The 25530-nt window shown below is 43.6% G+C and overlaps 1 protein-coding gene and 1 non-coding gene across 3 annotated transcripts; both read right to left on the bottom strand.

Moving 5' to 3' along the window:
- Window positions 1-1406: 1406 nt before the first annotated feature.
- PPP1R8 (protein phosphatase 1 regulatory subunit 8) lies at window positions 1407-25310 on the bottom strand. 2 transcript variants are annotated; one of them, NM_001243414.1, is given in 7 exon segments: window positions 1407-2865; window positions 6172-6236; window positions 12323-12467; window positions 14018-14238; window positions 16026-16179; window positions 23241-23301; window positions 25192-25310. In NM_001243414.1, coding segments are annotated over 7 exon segments (1056 nt in total). In that variant the 5' UTR covers window positions 25248-25310; the 3' UTR covers window positions 1407-2511.
- On the bottom strand, window positions 21034-21197 carry LOC146402625 (small Cajal body-specific RNA 1). The gene has a single exon (XR_014808750.1).
- Window positions 25311-25530: the final 220 nt, after the last annotated feature.

The raw sequence follows: 25530 nt of genomic DNA, 5'->3' as shown, positions 1-25530 counted from the left end.
TCCCTACACATGTGTCTCTGCATGCTGTGCAACCACCTAATTCAACCAGTCCTGCTTCCATTAAAGTCAAATGGGCCTTTGAAGGAAAAGAGCTTTGCAGGCTTAGGTATTCTCTGTGGAGCCTTCTCAACAGAGCCAATGCCAAGTTTTCCTCTGCACTTCATATTCTGAAACCAAATTAATACATGGCATAATCTCCTACCAAGAAGGATTTTTTTATCTAAACCAGATCTAAATACTTTATTACACCTTCTAGTAATTTGTCCAGTTTGGAAATTCTTTTTTTTTTTCTTTTACTTTTTAGGGCCACACCCCCAGCACATGGAGGTTCCCAGGCTAGGGGTCGAATCGGAGCTATAGCTGCTAGCCTACGCCATAGCCACAGCAACGCCAGATCCTTAACCTACTGAGCAAGGCCAGGGATGGAACCTGCAACCTCATGGTTCTTAGTTGGATTCGTTTTTGCTGCACCATGACAGGAACTCTGGTCTTTTTGTCTTTTTAGAGCCGCACCTGTGGCTAAGAGGTTCCCAGACTAGGGGTGGAATCTAGAGCTGTAGCCTAGCCACTGGCCTACACCACAGCGACAACCACGGGATCCGAGCCACGACTGCGACCTACACCACAGCTCATGGCTACGCCGGATCCTTAACCCACTGAGCAAGGCCAGGGATTGAACCTGCGTCCTCATGGATACTAGTCAGATTCATCTCCGCTACGCCACAACAGGAACTCCCAGATCTCTGTCTTTAACAGGCTGTTGCTGCCATGAGTCCACACTCTCTACCCAAGGGATGTGGAACCTAGTTGGCATCTTCACCACAAAGTCACACATGTAAGTTTCACCACAGGCAAAATGCACTTCCCACACACAAGGGTCTAGTATGCAAGATACACCCATTCGATCTAAACCCTGGCTGAAATCTTCTCTTCTAGGAGTCCTCAACTCCAGCTGCCTTTCACTCCTGTGCCTCCTGAGTATAGGTCAAATGCAGGCAGCTATGACCAGAAGGTGGTGGTCACACCCAAGACAAGGGCCCCAAAGCCGTCTGTCAGGCCTGTGGCTTTTTTCTCCTTTTTTCTTTCTATGTTAAGCTCCAGGACCAGGGATCAAACCTGTGCCACAGCAGTGACAATCTCCAGGGTCCTTAATCCACTAGGCCACCGGGGAACTCTACCAGCTGTGTCCTGACAAAGGGCAGCAGGCACCTCTTAACCCACTTTGCTGGATGAGGCTGCAGTCCGGGGACTGGAATCTCTCATTAGAATCTCCACATTCATCAGGGGGCATCATCATTTGTGGTAATAAAATGGGGACAGAGCATCACAAGCCTGACAGCTGTACCTCTGACAAGTACTTCCTAATGGCAGAGCTGATGGCGATTGAACCACAGACTACACCCAAATGACAAAAGTTACATTTAATTTACAATGTAATAAAGGTTACAGGTAAAAAGCTACACATAAAGCGTGAAAAGGCCTATTACACAAATGTACAAATCTCTGTACAAAGCTCATACCAATGTTTCCTATCTCCGTCTGCTATGGTTGTTAGCCAGGTCTAGTCTGGGAGCTCTGACAATGAGAGCTCTCGGTCCAGGGGGGGAAAGAGCCTCCAAACCAACATCTAAAAACGTCCTCTTAGAGACACCCGTTACTTCAAAGTAAAATATTTTCCTTTGTAATTGGAATTGCTCTAACTGGTCATATCCTTTAGAAATTGCCTTCATAACACACTCGAAAAGGAAAGTAATGCCTTAGAGAGTAGAGAAGAGTACTCTAGAATCAAATGAGAAACTTGGGCAAGAAGAGTACTCAGGTTTAATAAGAAAAACAAGTTCAAACAATATTGTAAGTTTAAAACTATCAACCTGTGTCTATGGCACTGGTCACAAATGAAGGAAAATAAAAATGTTCTCATTCCAATGAAAAGGACAAAAGAGAAAAGGCTAACTAGTGGACCTCAAAACCACTGACCCAGGAGAACACTTCTGAGTTTAAATTAGCTTAAGTGAAGAATTCTAACCCTCTTGTTAATCAGCCTGGACTCCGTGGCAACCCTCCTGCTACCTGCGACTTGGAGAAATAGTAAATGTAAGTTAGGCTGCTGGACCCACAAGGCTGGTGATGCTGTTGTCACCTCCACAACTCTGGATTCAACCTGAGGGCCTGGAATCTCTCCCTGGGACATGTGACTTTAAATAAAAATGATCCTAGAAAGAGTGAGAAAAGAAAAAGGAGGTAATGGAAGACCTGGGAAAGAGCCAGGGAAGTCTACTGAAAAGAACGTACAAAAATTTTCTCTACGATGAAAGTGTTCTGAAGACAGGTCTTTCTGGGATAGTCCAACCTCCCCCCCCAGTTTTAATATTACTTGGTTAGGAGCCCAGGAGACATTCTGAAAGACGATACTGCACACATGGAAAGTTTTTCTCCCCTAGTTCATTAGCTCCCCCATCACCCTTCCACCCCATTCCCACCCAATCCCACCCTCCTCCATGACCAAAAATATCAAATCAGTAAGGAAGGTGTGGGCTTCTTGCCCGGCCAAGCCTCTTTTGCATATTTCTTCTTCTTGGGTTCGTTGACAGCTTCAGGGTTATAGACGGCAGGGTTTGGAGCAGGGTTCATGTTCACTGCTGACGGCACGACGGGAGTCAAGTCCACGTCAGGAGCGAGGTTTGGATATGGCATAGGCAAGCCACCGATGAGTGCTGTCCCGTGGATGCCGTGTGGCTGGGAGCCGGCTTCACTGTGCGTGGGGGGCAGGCCCCCATAGAGTCCTCCACTGAAAGCAAAGTTTTGCATGCGCCTGCTCCCTGTTTCTTCCAGGCCCAGGGAGCCAGGGCCCTCCACCCGCTTCTTCTGTGGTTTACAAGAAGCAAAGGAGACAAGAAGTGAGGCGTGAGAATGCTCTTACCTCCTCTATTGCAGTATAAGAAGAACTGAGGAAGGCCCCTAAACCTCTAACTTGTTTTGTTTCCCAAACTGCCCAGCTCACTGTCCTGAGTTCTCAGGGTCTGAAGAGACCTTATAGCTGTCATCTAACATGATGGCTCCCAAACACTGCTCCACACACAAGTGTTTACCATCCTATGTCAAATGGAGAAAAATGAGGCCAGTGTGTGAGCTTTCATAAAGTAAAACTTACCCAGTTTAACTGACTATTCTTACTCTAAGGTCATGCTCCTCCCTCTCTTTTTTCTGATGTTAAAATGCCCTTTCAGGAAACAGAGGTGATAACAGGTAGTAGTAGGTACTTCAATTTTTCTTTTTTGAGGGGAAAATACAAAGTATCTTCATGTTCGGCACCTAATTTTTAAACATTAATCTGAGAGCAAAACAAATTTGTAATGACTGAAGCAGTTTACTGGTTGCCTGGGACTGGGCGTGGGAGGGAACTGACAGCAAAGGGATATAGGGAAACTTTCTGGGGTGATCTTCTATATCTTGATTATGGTGGTGGTCACCCAGGGGTATGCATATCTGCCAAAATTCACATAAGGAGTCCCCGCTGTGGCACAATGGGATGGGTGGTATCTCTGTAATGCCAAGATGCAGGTTCGACCCCTGGCCTGGCACAGTGGGTTAAAGGATCCAGTGTAGCTGCAACTGCAGCTTGGATCTGATCCCTGGCCTGGGATCTCTGTATGCCACAGGGCAGCCAAAAAAGAAAAAAAAAATTCAAATTATACTTTAAAGACAACAGGAAATTCCAAAGGAAGAAGAAAAGAGAAAAGAGCTCAAGGGGAAATGTGACATGAATACTATGGAGTTGTACAGAAAAATGTCATCTTGTATTTTTTTCCCACTGGACTGAAGTTCAGCGGAAGATCTTTCCTCATCTCCCTACTCCTTTGGATGAAATAAAGACTAACCAGGAACTTGGCACATCTTATCAATCTAAAGATTTTGTTTTTATTTTTTATTTTTTTTTGCTTTTTAGAGCCGCACCCGTATATGGAGGTTCCCAGGCCAGGGGTCGAACTGGAGCTACAGCTGCTGGCCTACACCACGGCCACAGCAATGCCAGATCCTTAATCCACTGAGCAAACCAGGGATTGAACCCACATCCTTATGAATCCTAGTCAGGTTCATTAACTGCTCAGCCACGAAGGGAACTCCTCTAAAGATTCTTTAAAAAATAAAACTCTCTATACTATCTCTGACCAGCATCTTTGAATCACTTTATTTTTTGGCCATACCCACAGCATGTGGAAGTTCTGGGCCAGGGATCAAACTCAAGCCACAGCAGTGACAAAGCCGGATCCTCAACTGCTAGGCCACCAGGGAACACCTTCAGATCATTTCTTTTCCCCCCTTTCTTTTTTCTTTTTATGGCTGCACTTGGGGCATATGGAAGTTTCAGGTCAAGGACTGAGTCAGAGCCACAGCTGCCAGCCCATGCCATAGCCACAGCAACACTGGATCCTTGACCCACTGAGCCAGGCCAAGGATCCAGCCCAAATTCTCACAGGGACAACATCAGGTCCTCAACCTGCTGAGCCACAATGCCTAATCACTTTTGGAATACCTCTATTACTAGGGATCCACTTCCAGGGGCCATGTGTTCCTTTTGCACAGCCCTGTCAGGTGGTTCTTCCACATGTTGAGCAATTGTAACACTGTATAACTTCCACCACTTGGTTCTTCAACAGAGCTAATCTTAAAATCTAACCTAGATGTGGGCTGGCTTTTCTATCTGTGCCATTCCCATTCACAAAATAAAGGCATGGCAAAAGCCAGAGGTGCCATGCAGAAATGTAACAATGCCTCCTCCTTGCCTCATAGCTTATTTCAAGTCAAGTAGGGAAGGCTAAAGAAAGGTGGATCTTGGCTTTCCTGTCGTGGCTCAGTGGTTAAAGAACTCGACTAGTATCTATGAAGACACGGGTTTGATTCCTGGCCTTGCTCAGTGGGTTAAGAATCTGGCATTGCCGTGAGCTGTGACATAGGTTGCAGACTCGGCTCAGATCTCATGTTGCTGTGGCGTAGGCCAGAGGCTATAGCTCTGATTCAACCCCTAGCCTAGGAACCTCCATATGCCAAAGGCGTGGCCCTAAAAAGATGAAAGAAAGAAAGAAAAGAAAGGGAAGAAAGAAAGGAAGAAAGGGAAGAAAGAAAGAAAGAAAGAAACAAAGAAAGAAAGAAAGAAAAAGAAAGAAAGAAAGAAAGAAAAGAAAGGGAAGAAAGAAAGGAAGAAAGGGAAGAAAGAAAGAAAAAAACAAAGAAAGAAAGAAAAAGAAAGAAAGAAAGAAAGAAAAGAAAGGGAAGAAAGAAAGGAAGAAAGGGAAGAAAGGAAGGAAGGGAAGAAAGGAAGGAAGGGAAGGAAGGGAAGGAAGAAAGGTGAGTCTCTCTGCACCCTGATGGAAATAAATTTACAGACTCATACCACACCATAATTTATACGTAGCATCAAGCTGCTGGTTACCTGCAGCCTCTCTATGTACTCCAGGATCGTCAGATATAGATGGGTAAAAGTATTTCCATAGGATGAAAAATAGGAAAGGGACCAAAAATGCGTTTTAAAATTAAGCACACACTGGCGTTCCAGTTGTGGCTCAGCCAGTTTAGAATGTGACTAGTATCCATGAGGATGCTGGTTCAATCGCTGGCCTCACATAGTGGGTTAAGGAGCTGGTGTTGCTGCAAGCTGCAGTATAGGTTGCAGATGCAGCTCAAACCCTGTGTTGCTGTGGCTGTGGCACAAGCTGGCAGCTGCAGCTCTGATTAGACCCCTAGCCCAAGAACTTCTACATGCCATAGGTGCAGCCCTGAAAACAAAAAAACAAACAAACAAAAAATTAAGCACACACTTAATTAACACTTACCTACAACTTGAAAGAATGGGTTTTCAAACCAGACTGTAAGACATTTTTTTTTTTTTTGTCTTTTTGCCATTTCTTGGGCCGCTCCCCCAGCATATGGAGATTCTCAGGCTAGGTGTCAAATTGGAGCTGTAGCTGCCGACCTACGTCACAGCAACACGGGATCCAAGCTGTGTCTGCAACCTACACCACAGCTCACGGCAACGCAGGATCCTTAACCCACTGAGCAAGGCTAGGGATCGAACCCACAACCTCATGGTTCCTAGTTGGATTCATTAACCACTGTGCCACGATGGGAACTCCATGTAAGACATTTCAAACACTGTCACAATGAGCTTCCTACCTTGACTGGAACCACAGCAGTCTGGACCATGTTTCGGAAGCGACCAACTGAGGGATCCACATCCTCTGCAAACAGACATGAAAGGATGGGTTAGTTCAGTACGCTATTGTAAGGATTAAGGTTGTAGGGCTCACTGTGAACAAAGCAATCACAAATCTTTGTAAAACACAGCTACCACTTCAGGTGTTTACTGAAGTTAAATTCCTCACAACAACCCTATGAGGTGAGTACCACTAAATCAAACATTTAATAGATGAGACAACAATCTCAGGCTTGGAAGGGTAAAGTGACTGGCCCAGTCGCCTTTCTGGAGTGGAGCCAGGACATAAATCTAAGCAGCCAGAAACAGGCCTGTGCTCTGGACCACTGTGCTATGCTACCTTCCCCAAATTCTTCCCCATTTCATATACTTCCCTTTTTATTTTATTTTATTTATTTATTTGTCTTTTCAGGGCTGCACCCGCGGCATAGGGAGGTTCCCAGGCTAGGGGTCGAATCGAGCTGTTGCTTCTGGCCTATGCCACAGACACAGCAATTCGAGATCCGAGCCGCGTCCACGACCTACACCACAGCTCACGGGAATGCCAGATCCTTAACCCACTGAGCAAGGCCAGGGATCAAATCCACCACCTCATGGTTCCTAGTTGGATTTGTTTCCACTGCGCCACAAAGGGAACTCCGTATACTTCCCTTTTTAAGGGGGAGGAAAAAAAAAAGAGGAGACATTACCAATCCCATGCTATTGATAAACAGTGACATACCAAGAGGTCACACATCACATCCCTTGCTAACACACACTCATTAGCAAATAACAGAATTAGAATTCAGACCCAGGGCTTCTAGCTTAACTTTGCCTTTTGACCTGAACAACTATATATAGGTATACCTTGTTTTATTGTGTTTAACTTTATTGTGCTTTGCAGATACTGTGTGTTTTTTTGTTTCTGCTTTTTTTTTTTTTTTTTTCAATTAGACTGAAGGTTGTGGCAACCCTGCATTGTCAGATGATGGTTAGCACTTTTTTAGCAACAAAGTATTTTTCTTCCTTTTCTTTCTCTCTCTTTTTTCTGATTCATTGTTCGCTTGTAAAAAATTCTTTTTGGCTGTATCTGTTGCATGCAGAGGTTCCCTGGGCCAGGGATCAAACCTGAGCCACAGCAGTGACCTGAGCCGCTGGAGTTTCAACACTGGATCCTTAACCTGCTGAGCCACATGGGAACTCCAGCAACAAAGCATTTTTTAACTAAAGCACTGTAAAAAAAAAAAAAAACAAAACAAAAACAAAAAACCCAAGTACTTTGTTTTTTTAAGACATAATGCTATTGCACACTTAATAGTCTATAGAAGAAACATAATTTTTACATGCACTGGGGAACCAAACAAATCTGTGTGACTTGCTTGGATCTTCACTTTACTGAAGGGTCTGGAACCAAACCCACATCATCTCCAAGGTATACCTGTATAACTAAGACTCACTAAAGGATCCAAAGCCCCTGTCCAGGCTGGGTGGGAAGTCAGCTCCCTTTTCACAATTTCACACCCACATCATTGTACCCTACAGTAACATGAAGCTTCTAGCTTCATTCATTCACTCTTCAGGGACAAAGCGCTAAGACCAAGGGATGTGTTTGCAGTCAGTCAGTCTCTCAGACTCATTTTCTGGACCTCAGGCATGGACATAAAGAGCAAGACACTAACTATCCTGCCTTTAAGGAGTACACAGTTGTAAAACCAGATAGTCTAAGACACAATGGAGGTGTTTCAAGAGGTGCAAAAACAGTACTCCTTCAGCACAGAGGGGAGATTGGACTGGATTACTTAAATGAATAGGAGCTTTCTCACTGAAGGCGGAGTGGGTAGAAATAGGCAAGTACAGACTTATTACATTCCCTAATAGATATTATACACTTACTTTAAATGCACTGAGGGTGTATTCACTCCCGTGAATCCCACTGGAATACAAAGATCTCTTATTTGAACAATTAGTCCCTGGTTTGTTTAAGTCTGGCTTTTCACTTATTAGTATGCTGCTAAAGAATACATCCTAGCAGTACGTTCACAAATAATTGTCATTCAATGGATGAACAAATCAATAGCTTCTACATGGAAGCAGAAACAGGAAAAGATATCCAGGCTCATCAGGAGAACAAGGTCTCTAAAAAAGGGACTCTTATTTTCTCTTTCATCACCATAGGAGTCCTGTTCCTATCATCCCTTCAGAAAAGTTAAATGAAATGGAACAATTGGAGCCCAAGAGGCATGGCTAACAGGGGATATGCCCCACAACAAGCCTGTGGAGGTGGGGAATAAGCCATCCAGGGGGATCTTGTCCTGTGCTGGCTGAATGGTGCTCAAGTCTCTCACCCTCTCCTTGTTGTCTACACATTTGACTCCTAGAGCTGGGATCCGCAGGCAGGGTAGCTCTGTTCCTGGAAGATCTACCTAGAAGTTTTTTGCTTAGTCTACTTCTGGTATAGGAAGTCTACACAGGTTAAGGCAAAAGGGGTGGCAGATGATGGTGGTGATAATGGCTAACATTTATCAAGGGCATTGGTATTTTCAAGTAATCATTTAATCTCCACACCAATCCAGTGAGGTCAGCACTCTGATAAGTCACTTGGCCAGGGTCACAAAGCCACTAAGTGGAGAGAGTGGATTTCATACCTAGGGTCTCTGATTTCAGAACACACGCTCTGAAACACTATGGCACACTCTGCCTGAAGGTACTGCCTTAATAAAGTTCCATAGGAGTTCACATGTGACTTGGTGGGACAAAGATCTGGCATTGTCACTGCAGTGGCTTGGGTTGCTGTCACAGAACAGGTTTGATTCCTGGCCTGGGAACTTCCCGCATGCTACAGGTGTGGCCTAAAACAAAAAATAAAAATAAAGTTCCATGGCGATAATTTTCTCTGTCTCTCTCTCTCTTTTTTTTTTGGTCTTTTCTAGGGCCACACCCGTGGCATATGGAGGTTCCCAAGCTAGGGGTCAAACTAGAGCTGTAGCCACTGGCCTACGCCACAGCCACAGCAGCGCAGGATCCAAGCCACATCTTCGACCTACACCAGAGCTCAGAGCAACGCCAGATCCTTAACCCACTGAGCGAGGCCAGGGATCGAACCTGCAACCTCATCGTTCCTAGTAGGATTCGTTAACCACTAAGCCACAACAGGAACTCCGGGCAATACTTTTCAAGGAGAAAAACAGAACATATCAGACCCTGAGTCCTGAAAGAGACTTAAAAAATTATCCAGTCCAGTGATCCTCGAATTGGTGGCTGTCCATCAGTACAAACAAGAGCTTATTCAAAACTAATTTTTGGAGTTCCCATTGTGGCTCAGCAGGTTAAGAACCCGACACAGTGTCCATGAGGATTCGGGTTCAATCCCTGGCCTCACTCAGTGAGTTAAGGATCCGGGATTGCTGTGGCTGTGGTGTAGACCAGCAGCTGCAGCTCTGATTTGACCCCTAGCCTGGGACCTTCCATAAGCTGCAGGTGCAGCTACATAAAGAAAAAATTTTTAAAATAAAACAAAACAAAAAACCCTACAAATTTCTAGGTCCAATCCCTAGAAACTTTTATCTGGCACCCAGAAATAAACTTCACAGATTAGTCATCCAGCTCCCACCTGAACATTCCCTTGGGCATCCTCTATTTTGAGGGATAAATCATTCTTCTTCACACATCATCAGAAAGTGAACTAAAGTCAGTAGAATGAACGCCCCAAACTCCTTCTGAGGAATTCTTTTAATTCTTCCCTTAAATATAGAGATGTGTTGTTGCTTTTTATGCTGAGCCAAATACTTGCTACTCAGGCTCTGGTTTCGCCCACTCCTTCCTCCCAAAGGTCAGCCTTGCAAACATCCACCATCATGGACTGTGCCTCCTCCAATCTGTTCTCCCTCATGCATTGTTCCCAGCATTCAGGGACCACTTCGGCTTTTTGTTTGTTTTTTTCTGCTTTTTAAGGCTGCACCCAACGGCATATTGGACCCAGGCTAGGGGTCGAATCCGAGCTCCAGCTGCCAGCCTAACCACAGCCCCACAGCAACGCTGGATCCGAGCCATGTCTGTGACCTACACCACAGCTCACAGCAATGCCGGATCCTTAACCTACTGATTGAGGTCAGGGATCGAACCTGCATCCTCATGGATCCTAGCTGGGTTTGTAACTGCGGAGCCGCAACAGCCTCGTGGATCCTAGTTGGGTTTGTTACTGCTGTGCTCCTCAGGGACCACTTTGTAGAGCTGGGAGTCTCCTCCTCCCTCAATACTATATGACACATTTGGTGCTTAAGGCCATGCTTGCATTTTGCATGCTTGCATTGTGTTCTGCTCAGAACACAGCCATAGGGTACTGCCCTCTATGATTCCATTAATGCAATCTTAAACCAAACTTGATTAGTTTCCACATCCCAGATGACTCAGACTGCATTTTCAATTAGATCTTTTTTTCCCACAAGCTGTCACTGGAACAGATTTTCTTTATTTAAATAATAAATTAATATTAAATAATTGATATTTTGAAACTAAACACATAATTTGAAAGTTATTCTTACTGCATTTCAATTTGGAAAATAAAAGCAATTTGTCTGGGATCCTTGTTTCCACCCATTAAGATTTATTTCCAAACAGAATTTTTGGAATCTCAATTCCATCTTCACTGTATAAACTACACCTCCCCAGTCTATGCCATCTACTTCCCAGAGCTCTTGAGATAGAATATGAGCCCAATAAATGAATGTTGAATGATGGAAGAAATGGGTAAACTCATCGGCCTTCCCATAAACTGATGCTCTCTTCTTGCTGATGTTTCCACACAAACTACCTGAAAGTTATGGCCTTTAATGTGGTTAAAAGTGGCAGAAAGGAGTTCCTGCCGTGGCGCAGTGGTTAACGAATCCGACTAGGAACCATGAGGTTGCGGGTTCGATCCCTGGCCTTGCTCAGTGGGTTAAGGATCTGGCGTTGCCGTGAGCTGTGGTGTAGGTTGTGGACACGGCTTGGATACCGTGTTGCTGTGGCATAGAATGGTGGCTATAACTCCGATTTGATCCCTGGCCTGGGAACCTCCATACGCCATGGGAGCGGCTCAAGAAAACACAAAAAGACAAAAAAAAAAAAAAAAAAAAAAAAAAAAAGTGGCAGAAAGCTCTCCAATCTTAGGGTTACAAATCATATTTGGAAGCCCATGAAGACTCCTTTGAGGTAAAGACAGCACAGAGCTATACTTTACTCAACCTCCACTATGACAGACATATTGGATCAGCAAAGGAGAAGTGCAGCCTTGCTCTGTACACTGCATTATATGGACCCTTCCTTTAGGTATTTCTTTCACATCGCAGCTGGATAATGCTTGAGTGATCGGGGTATTCCATCCACGTACAGGCATACCTTGTTTTACTGCACTTCACAGACACTGGGATTTTATAAATTGGAGGTTAGTGGCAACTCTGTGTCAAGCAAGTCTGTAAGTGCCATTTTCCCAACAGCATTCACTCACTTTGTGTCTTTGTGTTACATTTTGGTAGTTCTCACAATATTTCAAACTTTTCCATACTATTATATTTGTTATAGTCATCTGTGATCAGTGATCTTTGTCGTTACTACCGCAAAAAGATTACGACTCCCTGAAGGCGCAAATGATGGCTAGCATTTTTTTAGCAATAAAGCATTTTTTAATGAAGACATATACATTGTCTTTTTAGATAGAATGATATTTTACACTTTGCAATACTCACTTTACTGTGGTGGTCTTAAACCAAACTCATATCTCCAAGGTATGTTTACACTGTACAAAAATATCTCCCCTCAACATAGCACCTGCAATCCTAAACCTTGTTGTGAAACATTACAACTGACCTACAAGTTATGTGCACTGCTGAGATCATAGCTTTCTTTCTTCCTCTTTTTTTGGACATCCCGTGGCATATGGAGTTCCTGGGCCAGGGAGCAGATCTGAGCCACAGCTGTGGTGATGCTGGATCCTTTAACCCACTGTGCTGGGCCAGGGATCAAACATGTGTCCTGGTGCTGCAGAGATACAGCCAATCCCGCTGTGCCATGCGGCAACTCCAAGATCACAGCATTTTTTTTTTTTTTTTTTAGATCACAGCTTTTGCATCAGAAAAAACTATGAAGATTCCTCACCTGGGTTGATGATCTCATCATCCTCACTGAAGGTCACCCGTGAGTTCTTCCTTTTCCTCTTTGGTCTCTGAATGTCCAGATTCCCCTCCTCAATGGTGAGAGTGGAAATACGCTTGTTGTGGGCAGTATTGAACTCTGTCAGGTTCTGGGCCAGGGTTCACAGGGGAAAAACAGGAATAAGTACAAGGGAATCTGAAGGAGACTGTTACCAAACAAAGAGCGGGAAGGTCTCAGGAGCTAACCTGGACCTTTCCATGCAGTTGAAATTCTCTTCAGCACTCAGAAAAGACTCATCCCTGTCCCTAGACTCTGATACCAACAAGCCTCACTTGACAGAATGTGGAACATCTGCAATGACTAGTGGGATAGTGATATTCAAAAGGAGGTGAAGGGCCTTGAGCTAAAAATAGGACATCTGTGCAAAAACCCTGGAACTGAAGTTTTGGGTTTTTTTGAAGAAAGGTTATCATATCTTCATGCTGAGAATTAAAGGAATGCAACTGAGAAGAAATCCCTGAATTGTTTTTAAGTGAAAAAACAGAGATGAGAAGGGACAACTGATAGCTTCTTTCCCAGTAGTTCTCTCCTTTAAAACTTGTAAGGACATTGCCAGGGCACTGAATATTTGGCATTAATATCTTGTCACTTCCCATCACTGCATCTGGCCCCATTTCTATTCATAACTATCCATCCATCTCAATGATTAACTTGGCCTCAGCACTGCTGCCTGCCTCTTCCCAATCCCCTGGACTTAATCCAATCTGCACTGCAGTTTGAGATTTTCCAAATGTCTTGAGAACAAGGACCCAGAGATGACCTAATATACTGAACTAAAAGAGGAGAAAGAACAAGAGTGATTGCTAACAAGGTCCCTGGCTATGAGGCAACTCCCTTAGAACAAAATAACTTTTAAGTTGTAAGATTTCTATTGTGCTTTTCTCCCAAAGGGCTGTGAAACTGCCTCGGTGTACAAGGATAGTAAATGCATATGGGCAGTTAAAGAAAGGCTGACATTTGATCTACCTGGATACAACCAGTCACATCAATACAGTGACAGATATGTGAAGACAACAGCTACATCACCAACTCCTAGGATCTGCCCTAGAAGAGGAAAACCTTAGCACATTAAATTTAAATCTTGTAAAATTCATGGCCTTCATGGCAGCCAGGCCCAGAGCAAAAGTAGTCTAGTTTTATTCAGGAGATTCTTGGGCTGACAATTTAAAAAAGAGCTACATAAATGAATGAAAGTTTCAATCTCTGTAAGCGAGTGCTGTCCAATCAAATTTTCTGGATGATGGAAAGGTTTTACTGTTAGTGCTATTCAATATGGTTAGTCACTAGCTACAAGTGACTACTGAGTACTTAAAATGTGGTTAATGGCTACTGCACTGGCCAGTGCAATTCTGTAAAGACGTAACTCCCAGCCTTGGCTTCTAACATCCGATAGACAACCATGAGGGTCTACTGGCAGGAAATCCAGTCTCCTAGTTAGCCCTGGTAATGCACAGCCAAACCCACACAATGCAGCTCTCCAAGAGCCACACCACACTGCCAAAGTGGCAAAGGCCTGTTACTGGGCTCAAGAAAATCTCCAGCTGCTAACTCACTGGCATTTCAAGCTACACACCACAGCTAAAAACTGCAAAAATCAGAGTCCCAAAAGACATGACAATGACATAGAAAGAGAATTACATCAAGCTCTGTTTCCTCCTCTGGAAGCCCCAGTAAGCCCTTGAGTTCATCATCCTCTCCACCCATCTTCTCATCTCCTTTCACAGCCGATGGCAATGTCTGAGGCTTCTCTCGTAGAGTGTATGCCCTTGTGGATGCACCAAATGAGACCGTGGAATCGATGGGAATTTGCTGAGGCTTGTGAGGTTCCAACCGAATGTGACCCAAGAAAGTGCCGTGTGCTGGGAATAACCAAATCAGAAATGTAAGAGAGGGAAAAAATAAAAAACTAACCTGAGTTGTAGAAGAGAGAGCAGCTCCTCCCAGCACATCAGTTTTGCTTTTTAAAATGGAAATGGCACTGGGTCCACTTTGCATCCCTTGTCATGGGTCACAATGAAAAGGAAACTCCTTCACTGAATCTTGAATCTCTTCAGCAGATTTCTTACACATCTTCACACCTGCTGTTACCCCACATAACAAATACCACTGCTTGCGCTCTGCTGCCAGACAGGCTTGGATCCATTCTGGGTCCAGAAGGAATGGCTCCAACCCAGCAAGAGCCATGCCCCCAAGGCAGGAGAGAGGAATTGCTATGGTCTGACCTCTCTAGCCCAAAGTCTAAGGAACATAGGAACTGCTGGCCTGGCGGCCATTATGTTTGGGTTTTCCCCAGGATAAGAAAGCAAGCTGGCAGAAACAGGTGCAATGTCAATGGCAAGGGAAGCCAAAATCCCACCGGAGAGTCTGAATATTTGTCCATGTCTGCATTCTGCATATTATGAAATGGAGAGAAAAGATGAGATAAATTTGCAAGTAAGTACTTCTGAGACAAGGCTCTCGAAAACCATTATTATAAGCAGACTGGGGTGATGTGTAATGTGTGTATGTGTGTGTGTTGGAGATGGGAGGAAGAAGTAAAATATGATCAACCCAGGAAGCAGATCCTTTATATTTTATGCTATAATTATATGCAGGCAAAATGAACACACTTCAAGGCCCCATGCAGTAAGTCTCAGTTGCATTTTTGGGACTACCTTTGACAAACCTGAAAATCTTATTAGTTGGTGTTCACAGAAAAATTTTTTTAAATATATTTATTTATTTATTTGTCTTTTTAGGGCCACACCCGCAGCATATGGAGGTTCCCAGGCTAGGGGTCCAACTGGAGCTACAGCTGCCAGCCTACACTACAGCCATAGCAACACAGGATCTGAGCCGCACCTGCGACCTACACCTCAGCTCATGGCAACGCCGGGTCCTTAACCCACTGAACGAGGCCAGGGATAGAACCCGCAACCTCAGGGTTCCTAGTCGGGTTCGTTAACCACTGAGCCACGACGGGAACTCCAGAAAATTTATGTTATTAGTAGTCAAAGCAAAATGTAGCTGGGGTAAAGAACCCATTATAAAAAATTAACCTTTGCTCAAAACAAGCATTTTTTTTTTTTTTTCCTTTTTGGCTGCACTCGTGGCATATGGAGTTCCCGGGCCAGAGATCAGATTCGAGCCACCGCTGCAACCTAAGCCACAGCTGAAGCAATGCTAGATCCTTAACCCACTGTGCTAGGTCAGGGAGTAACCCTGCATCCCAGTGCTCCTAAGATGCTGCCAATCGGGTTGTGCCACAGCAAGAACTCCCAAAACAAGTATTTTTTTAATGTCCTGTATCACAACTCGACTACATTAATAGAGCTACTCACAGCTTCTACTTAAATTGGACCACAGTCTATGATGGGCCCATAAACACTTGAACACCCACAGTTCCTGATTCCTGGGTGCTTTTTTTGGTTCTCTCTAAATACAGTGCTTCCTCCAGGAAAGTGCTCTCCCAAAACCTCTTCTCTCTCCAATCAATTATTTTAGGAAAATAGGAGATTTCACAGGAATGGAGGTTGATTTAAAAACCAAACATCAAACTTCCTCAGTGAGCAATAAAACACGACTTTAAAACTTAAGAACCCAAAAGAGCATTTTCACATTGCCCAAAAGGGAATGTGTGAAATCGGATGGTATATAAGTTACTTACTACTGTTGAGATCTATTAGGAAAACTCTCTTCAGATGCTTGTGGTAGACCAAGGCAGCGTGGACCCGAGAGCAAGACTGGTGGTCAATGGTAAAGTCACACAAATCAGGGTTTCTCCCAAATAAGTAATACTTCTTCTCATCAATAATCAGTTTCTAAATAAATATTAAATTAAATATTACTTAAAGCTTGTTTCAACAAGGTTTAGCAAAAATTCTTCCAATCAAGTAGAGCATCTTGAGAAGACAAAATTCCTTGTGAAGGTTAAAAAAAAAAAAAAAAAAGTATGTGTGTGTGTATATTTCCTATCATTCTTCAAAATAAAGAGCTCAGAATAATTTACTAACACTTTTAGGAAATGGATGGCAACTAATCTCCACAAAATAATGATTAAATGTCTAGTGTTGATATGAAAAGAACTTTTTCTAATTCTTTTTTTGCTTTTTAGGGCTGCAGGTGCGGCATACGCAAGCTCCCAGGCTAGGGGTCGAATTGAAGCTACAGCTGCCAGCCTATGCCAGAGCCACAGCAATGCGAGATGTGAGCTACATCTTCAGCCTACACCACAGCTCACAGCAACGCCAGATCCTTAACCCACTGAGCAAGGCCAGGGATTGAACCTGCATCCTCAGGTTTGTTACCACTGAGCCACGAAGGCAACTCCGAACTTTTCTTAATTCTGTTAGATGTAAATGGCCTGCAAGAGTTGTTATCTTCTGTCCATTGGAAATTTAAGATTTCACTGACTCTTAATTCTAGGTCAAGCAGGAAACAAAAACACAAAGCATGCCTATAAAACAGTAACATTATGAAGTAATATTTTCTGCTTTTCAGAAAACATACGTTTGAATGCAAATTATCAATTGATTAGGAAAGAAAGAGGGTATAAATGCCTATCTATATTCTAATCATGCTTCCAGAGCCCCAAAGTACTCTGGAACCCCTTTTAGGAAGTGGAATTACATTAGACATCATTATATGAGCCTCTAAATCTAACTTCACTGTCCCATTTCATTTGGCCACAGAAAAAGCATTACTCAAAGTTAACTCTAAATGAGTATTTGTTGTGTCTAAATGTGGAAAAAACTTCACAGGGCAAAGATTGTTCAGGCTTGGGGGAAGGGATATAGGGATTCACATTTGTTGAAGGACTATTATTGCTAGTCATTTTAAATATTATCTCATCTAGGAGTTCCTGTCGTGGCTCCATGGTTAATGAATCTGACTAGGAACCATGAGGTTGAGGGTTCGATCCCTGGCCTCGACCAGTGAGTTAAGGATCTGGCGTTGCCGTGAGCTGTGGTGTAGGTCACAAACTTGGCTCGGATGCTGCTGTGGCTCTGGTGTAGGCTGGTGCCTACCGCTCTGATTAGACCCCTAGCCTGGGAACCTCCATATGCCTTGGGAGCGGCCCTAGAAAAGGAAAAAAAAACAAAAAACAAAAAAAAACCTATCTCATCTAATCCTCGAAACAATTCTGTGAACTAAGTATCACCTTTATTTTTAAAGTTAAGGCAAAAGATTCAGAGTCATTCATCCAAGGCAGTCCAGCTGGTTGAGTGGCAGAGCTGGGATTTACCTTAGGTGTGAATGACCTGCGATGATAATATTCTAAAGAGTGCCATGGGTCTCAAACAATTCTAAGAGCTCCAAAATGTTTCTAGTTGCTACTTTGCACTGGAAAAAAATAAAACTATATAATACCCCAATATAATAGCAGAAAAGGGAATTTCACAGACCAGCAAACTGTTATTTTAAAAATCGTGGGGAATTCTCTTGTGGCACAACAGGCTAAGGATTCACTGTTGTCACTGCAGCTTGGGTCACTGCTGTGGCGCAGCTTCAGTCCCTAGCCCAGGAACTTTTACATGCTGTGGGTGTGGCTCCCCCAAAATATTCTAGTAATTAATTTAATTAATTAATTGTGGGAGTTCCCTGGTGGCCCGGTAGTTGAGGATCCAGCATTGTCACTGCTGTAGCACAGGTTTAATCCCCGGCCCAGGAAATTCTGCCCGGCACAGGCGAGGCCAAATATAAATAAAATTTTTTAATAAATTAAAAATTGTGGGAAAAAATTGTGGGGACTAAAACAGCCCCCACATTTACCAAATGAGAACTTTTCCCCCCCCTTTTTATGGGGACACCTGTGGCATATGGAAGTTCCCAGACCAGGGGTCAAATCGGAACTGCAACTATGCCCTACACCACAGCAACACCCAATCCAAGCCACATCTGCCACCTACACTGCAGCTTCCAGCAACATTGGATCCTTGAACAACTGAGCCAGGCCATGGACCGAACCTCACGTCCTTAACCTACTGAGCAACAACAAGAATTCCTGAAAACATTTTTTCCTCCCTTTTTGGCTGTCCCAGGGCATATGGACTGCCTGGGCCAGGGATCAAATCTGCGCTGAAGCTTTGACCTACGGTGGGGCTATGGCAACATGGGATCCTTAACCCACTATACCAGGCCAGGAATGGAACCTGCATCCCTTCCACTGCAGATACCATCCATCCAGCTGTGCCATGGTGGGAACACCTGACAACTTTTTTTTAAATTGTCACCAATTGGTATCATCATAATCATTTTATAAAAGAAAGGTCATTTTAACCACAAATAAGTATAAGGATAAAGGATCACTCTTTAAGCTGAACTTGGCTTTATGAAAAACTCAGTAGGCTATCTTTATTTTTCTTTCAATCCTAGATCCGTAAAGTCTTTTGCCACAGATTGGTTGTAGACTAGGCTGTGACAGGTGAAGGACTCTAGATTTAAAAAAAATTTTTTTTAGGTCTTTTTAGGGCCGCTCCTGTGGCCTATGGAAGTTCCCAGGCTAGGGGTCAAATCAGAGCTGTAGCTGCTGGCACAGGCCATAGCCACAGAGACGCCAGATCCAAGCCACATCTGCAAGCTATACCACAGCTCACGGCAACACGGGACCCTTAACTCACTGAGTGAGGCCAAGGATCAAATCTGCATCCTCATGGATACTAGTCAGGTTTGTTACTGCTGAGCCACAAAGGGAACTCCTAGATAAATTTTTGCTAACACTTCTTTCAGTTCCTTAAGCCTACAATATGAGCACTTTGAAGAATAACCTTCATTCATATATATTATGTTCTTTCTTTAAACACAAGGTCTCGGAGTTCCCGTCGTGGCTCAGTGGTTAACGAATCCAACTAGGAACCATGAGGTTGCGGGTTCGGTCCCTGGCCTCGCTCAGTGGGTTTAAGGGATCAGGCGTTGCCATGAGCTGTGGTGTGGGTCGCAGACATGGCTCAGAACCCGCATTGCTGTGGCGTAGGCCCTCAGCTGCAGCTCCGATTAAACCCCTAGCCTGGGAACATCCATATGCCACAGGTACGGCTCTAGAAAAGACAAAATAAAAAAAAATAAAAAAAAAATAAAAAAAAATTAAATAAACACAAGGTCTCATTAAGCTCGGTTCATGTTTCACACTATGCTCCTTCTATAATCCCTAAGCAAAGACAGCACGAAGCTGAGTAGAGAAGTACAGTCAAGTTAAGATGGTACCAAGCTAGAAATCAAGAGGCTTATATTTTGTTCCTGGTTATGTCACTGAACTCACAGTGGGTTACTATTCTCCCCCATGCTTTAGTGTTCTCCTTACAAAGCCAGAAATATATTTCACATACTGATAACAGTTAACAACTGCTGAGCACTTAACGTGCCACATATTGTGCTATGACTCTTATGCTGTGTCACTTCATTCTCACAATCACTCTATAAGGTAAGTAGGTACTGTTATTCCTATTTTTATAGATAAGAAAAGTGAGGCATAAGGAAATTAATATATGCAAATTCACACAGCTAGATATTTATAAACTGGATTAGAAATTTAGGTCTTTCTGACTTCAAAGTCTAAGCTTTTTTAACCACTACACTATGTATTTCTTCATTCTTCCTACATCAAAAAATGCACCATATGGCACAAAACATTTTAAGGAGTGAACATGTCACACTTTAATTATGGGTGACACTCTTGATTTTTTTCTAAATAATCACTTAACCACTTTTTTTCCAGCTTATCCTATAAAGCTTAAAATAGGTATGTGGGTCACCTCTGGGAAACCCTGTCCAGCAGTCCTACTTGCTGCTCACAGAGCTTGTCCCAGGCCACTAGTACTAGGGAGGACTAAGATTTAGCAACAGCTTGACAGCTCAAGCACACAATGACCCCCATGTCTGCACAGATTTAAGTATTAATACTTGGGTTAAAAATAAGCCATTGCTGGGAGTTCCCATCGTGGCTCAGTGGTTAACGAATCAGACTAGGAGCCATGAGGTTGCGGGTTCGGTCCCTGCCCTTGCTCAGTGGGTTAACGATCCGGCGTTGCCGTGAGCTGTGGTGTAGGTTGCAGACTCGGCTCGGATGCTGCTGTGGCTCTGGTGTAGGCCGGTGCCTACTGCTCCGATTAGACCCCTAGGCTGGGAACCTCCATATGCAGCAGGAGCGGCCCAAGAAATGACAAAAAGACAAAAATAAATAAATAAATAAATAAGCAAGCCATTGCTTTGGAATTGAAAGAGCCCTGAAATTTCAACATCTTATTCTCTCTAGGTAATATCCCAGGTTGAGTATCATTGCATTTTCCATTCATATTTATATGCACAGAAATCATAAACTTAAACTTACTAACCACAGTGCAAACAGTATATAAGACCACCAGCTCTTGGGTTCTAATATAAAACTGACATTTCTATGATTCTAAAGTGCCAAAGACATACCAGAGATTTAGATGTTTAGAGCGGGGAAGAAAAACAGAAAGGGCCGCCATATTAAATATATACATTCACTATTAAAGGCACCTCAATTACAGACATATAAAAATGTAGGGAGAAAATAACATGTCTCAGAAAGAAGAAAATGTATGAATTCTTGAACAATATGCTTCCTCTGTCCAAGTGAATGAAATAATGCATTAGTTTTCAAATAATCACTAAAGCCACAATCTCTTAACTAGTTATGGCTAGGACCATTATCCAGTTGTGCCTTTGAGTTATAACTCAGAGTGTACCTTTACACAATGGGCTTAACCGACTCATGGCTTTTGTTTTAATATTGCACTTCTTAAACCCAGCTACCACAACACATCACAAGCCTCTGACACAAGGCTAGGACAGATAGCTCGGTTAGTATCAAGTGCTGCCTAAATCCTTAAAAAATAAGCATATTTCAGGTCTATCCCTCTCAGAAACAATACAGTAATGTCTAAGGATTTTAACATGACAATTTTATGACAACTCAACACACCTAACAGTACTGAAAGAGGTTATCAGTTAATAGAAACCAGTAACAGAGGGATGTTTGACATATCAGAGTGCTTTGAAATATAAATTATTTCCCAAAGGAATATCGTCATTAAAGCTAGGCCTCCCTGCCTGTCTCTTCCTGTTGCACACTAAAGATTTACTGAACTGGTTAAAAAAAAACAAAACACGGATTCTTGGAGTGCCCATCGTGGCTCAGTGGAAACGAATCTGACTAGTATATATGAGGAGGCAGGTTCGATCCCTAGCCTTGCTCAGTGGGTCAAGGCTCTGGCATTGCCGTGAGCTGTGGTGCAGGTCGCAGGTGTGGCTCATATCTGGCGATTTTGTGGCTGTGGCATAGGCCAGTGGCTACAGCTCAGATTCGACCCATAGCCTGGAAATTTCCATATGCCACGGGTGAGGCCCTAAAAAGACAAACAAACAAACAAACAAACAAAACACACACACAAAACATACAGATTCCTATATATCTTCTTTTTTTTTTTAATTTCTTTTTTTAAGAGCCACACCTGCAGCGTATGAAAGTTCCCAGGTTAGGAGTCAAAATAAAGCCACACAACATGGGATCTGAGCCACATCTGCGACCTACACCACAGTTCATAGCAACCCTGGATTCCCCGATCCACTGGGCAAGGCCAGGGATCAAATCTGAATCCTCATGGATACTAGCCAGATTTGTTTCTGCTGTGCCACATGGGAACATCCCCTATATGTCTATTTAGCAATGATATTTTATATGTGTGGAACAGTCCTTAGGAAAAAACAGACATTTTAGCTAAATCATTCCCTTGAATAATTCCGATGTTTTGTAATCTTTATGATAGAAGAACCATAGCAAAGGGTCTCTAAGTGACTAGCTAAGAGCTTGATGAATTAATAACAGAATTCATCACAACTCATGCCTTAATACTTTGTAAAATACATGGGTATCTCTACAACATCCTAAAAATGAAAACAATGTATTTACAAAACATCCTTCAGGAGATCTCCCAGTTTTCATTATGGAGTGCAATGTTTTTACTATATGCATCAGAGGAAAATAACTGCACTCACTATCAGGGCCCTGAACTTAAATGGGTCAAAAACATGGAGACTCACAACTCTACAGTCACAGTGAGCTTAATTTCCATTTCTTGGAAATAACATAAAGATTTTTAAAAAAAAGTTATACAACATAATAGCTAATCAAAATTGATATTCTCTTAAAGTTCTATATTGTTTTCATTCTAGAGACTTGTAGAAAAACTGGAATTCTGCTAAACTTGTCCCTTAGAGTATTTATTTCAATTATAGTCATGTAATTTTTTGTGTGATTTTGTCTTTCCCACCAGATGATTTCTTTGAGGACAGGGCCATGCTTGTCATGTTCACTGCTGAAGTCCCTATATCCAGCGCAATGACTGGCACCTAGAACGCATTCAGTAAATTTCTGAATGAATAAAAGAATTTCATCACCATTCCATTCTCCTTTTTGAGCAAAAAATCTTAGTTTACTATCTTCTTTGAAGGACTTGGGTTTGAATCTCATAAAAGCAACTTAAAAGTTAAATTCAATCTATATCAATCAAGTTTCTTCTTCAGTTACTGCAGATCTTGCATCTTCTACATAACTCCATATACTCAGAGAGAAGGAATTCACCAAGTTATAGGGCATCCAGTTTGACAGAGGCCTATAGGCCTAGGATCTATTAAAGCCCCTCATTTGGAAGGTGAGAGAAGTCACAAAAAACTGAGTGTCTATGGGAGATACAAAGTTTGAATGTGTTATATCACCATGTGCTTTTAATAGAAAAAAAAATCAGGATGAACGAAAACAGCACTGCTAGAAAACAAAGCACAGGAGAGGGGGTGGAAAAGTGAGTCACTAGCAAAAATCTTCAGTGTGGTGGGACAAAAGGGAAGACATGTATTTCCATACCTCAATTAGCTTGTCTCCTTTGACTACATCCAGATGTAAACCAGGAGGGGGTTTACCTGCCCTGGAAAATAAGAATGAAAAAAGCATTTTCAGGATGAGTTTGTAAATACTATTTACAGTTATTATCCCATTCAATACTGTGGCTCTCCTACCAGTCTATAATTAGTTCATGTTCAAGCAGAAATGTCATCTACTTCACTGTTATTACAGCTCCTTCCTACATTCGACACTTACTTCCCCAGTGATTCAACTGCTCTAGAACAAGATTTTAGTGGATCTGTATTTAGAGCAGCACCAAAGAAACCTATATTTTAACACTGGATTATCTACCTTGGAGAGAAAGCAGCACAGAGAGCGCAAGTACTAGAGCTGGGGCTGTGTGGTCACTTGGAGTCTGAATCTAAGATTTGCTACTATCACTAATACCATATAAAGGTAGAATAAATCAGTTGATGTTTGGGGCTGATCAAGATTTGTCTCATCACAGAATAAGCAGAGGATATTGTTCTGATCTCTGAGACCAAATCAGAATCACATAATTAAGGGAGGCAGGGCAATTCAAAACTATGCCTATGAAACCAGGTACCAATAAATACATGAGGCAGTTGTTACTCTTGAATAGGTCTTTCTACAATGGCATGTTTAAGGGAACTTTTCTCTATACTCCTATAACCACACCATTCAAGGGAGATACATATGTGTTAAAGCACCTAACATGGTGCCTGGTGTATATACCACAGGCTGAGGAAATGGTACGTCATCTCATACAGTCTAACTATAAGTTTACTGTCCTAGTCCAATTTCTAAAATCAATGCAGCAAGGAACCAAAATGGACCGAGAATTTGCAGACTGACGCCAACTGAATGGTACAAAAGTGCAAAGGGACCCAGACATTGCCACCTATGCACTTGCTTCCTGTGTTTGCTCCTTTGAAGTCTGAACAATCTTGCCAGAGGCCCTATTTGCACACACAAAAATGCACCCATCCATCCAAATGAAGATGCAACACAGGCATCTCACAATCCTGACCCAAACTCCTCTATGGAGGTTGCTGGAAAGACAGTGCATCGGACAAATGCCCATTTTGTCTGAAATACGGGGAGAGCCAAGTTACATCCAAAACATGCTTTCTGAAATCCTACTACATGCCTGGCTCAGGCCTAAGAGCTGGGAACATAACGATGTATCAGACGGCCCTTGCCCTTGAAAAATCTCAATACAACAGGAGCCAGGGAGTAACAAACAAACAATACACTGTGATGAGCTAGTGCAAAAATAGCTCTAACTCGGATGAGTCTTCCTGAAAGGCAATTTAAATGTATTCATCTTGTATCCTCCTCAAAAACTAAATTAAAATTTTTCCTTAGTCCCAAGAACCTATGGAGGGAGGAAAAGGGTTCATCCTAACAATCACTGATGCCCTCTGGTGCCCGGCTTCGCGCTGGTCGCTCAGAGAAGTAGGTCTGAGCCGTTCCTGCCCTCAGGGAGCTCCCAGTCTGCGAGAGACCGGCAAGTACCGCACCCAGGCTGCAGCAACAACCGCGGGACGCGGGACTCTAAGGGGGTGGGGGTGGGGGCGGGAAGCTAGCTCGTGCGCGCTCGGGACAGAGGGCTGGGGGGCAGGAATGGTGCTCCACCAGAGCCCCAGGCACACGGTGAGGAGTTGGGTAAGTTTGGGGCCAAGGCCCCAAAGCGCACGGGCAACCGGGGGATCGTCGAGGGGTTGCCTAAGCGAGCGCCTCAGAGTCTCCAACTCTAGGTTTCCTCAGTTCCTGGGCCCGGGCTCCGGATTCCTGGTTCCTCCACACGCCGCCCGGCCCGACGGGCAGTTCTCCCTCAGTCAATCCCAGAGCGTCTGGGCCGTTCGGCTCGCTGCGAGAAATGAGCCGGCCGGCCAGCCCAGGCCAGCGCAGACCAGGCCACTCCAACGCTGGTCGCCCCGCCACTCACCAGGTCGGGCAGTCGAACAGCGGGAGGCTGGAGCCGGAGTTCGCGGCTGCCGCCATCTTGCGTCTCCCCCTCCCATTTGGCGGGCCCGAAGCACGCCGGGAAACTGGAAGACCCAGAGTGGCGAGGCAGCTTCCCAGCAGCCTGTGCGTATGCGCGTGCGCGCGCACACTCACTCACGGGCGCACAGACGTAGTGGGCGCATCTGGCAGCGATGGAGACTGGTATCGGGTTTTGAGTGCCTTTACAGTATTTTAGAGCGTTGGCCTTCTCCGAAGGGCAGGGCTTTTCTTGGCCAGGAGTTGTCTGAGGAAAAGGGGCTTGTGTGGGAGGGTTCGGTTT

This window comes from Sus scrofa, chromosome 6 (genome assembly GCF_054392235.1).
Source record: "Sus scrofa isolate SSC_HxYL_T2T_F1_AM1 chromosome 6, Sscrofa_HxYL_maternal_Yorkshire_Landrace_v2.0, whole genome shotgun sequence".
NCBI classification, from domain to species: domain Eukaryota; kingdom Metazoa; phylum Chordata; class Mammalia; order Artiodactyla; family Suidae; genus Sus; species Sus scrofa.
Note: the sequence above shows the minus strand (reverse complement) of the source record. Positions and strands in the feature narration are given on the sequence as shown.

Excerpts from the sequence above, each read along its gene's own strand:
- PPP1R8 (XM_021093434.2), bottom strand. The coding sequence starts at position 14,083 with ATGGGTGGAGAGGATGATGAACTCAAGGGCTTACTGGGGCTTCCAGAG. Across the intron at positions 12,468-14,017 it reads AGGAGGAAACAGAGCTTGAT|AACCTGACAGAGTTCAATAC; the intron begins GTAATTCTCTTT and ends ACCCTGGCCCAG. Across the intron at positions 2,866-6,171 it reads CTGCTGTGGTTCCAGTCAAG|AAGAAGCGGGTGGAGGGCCC; the intron begins GTAGGAAGCTCA and ends TGTAAACCACAG.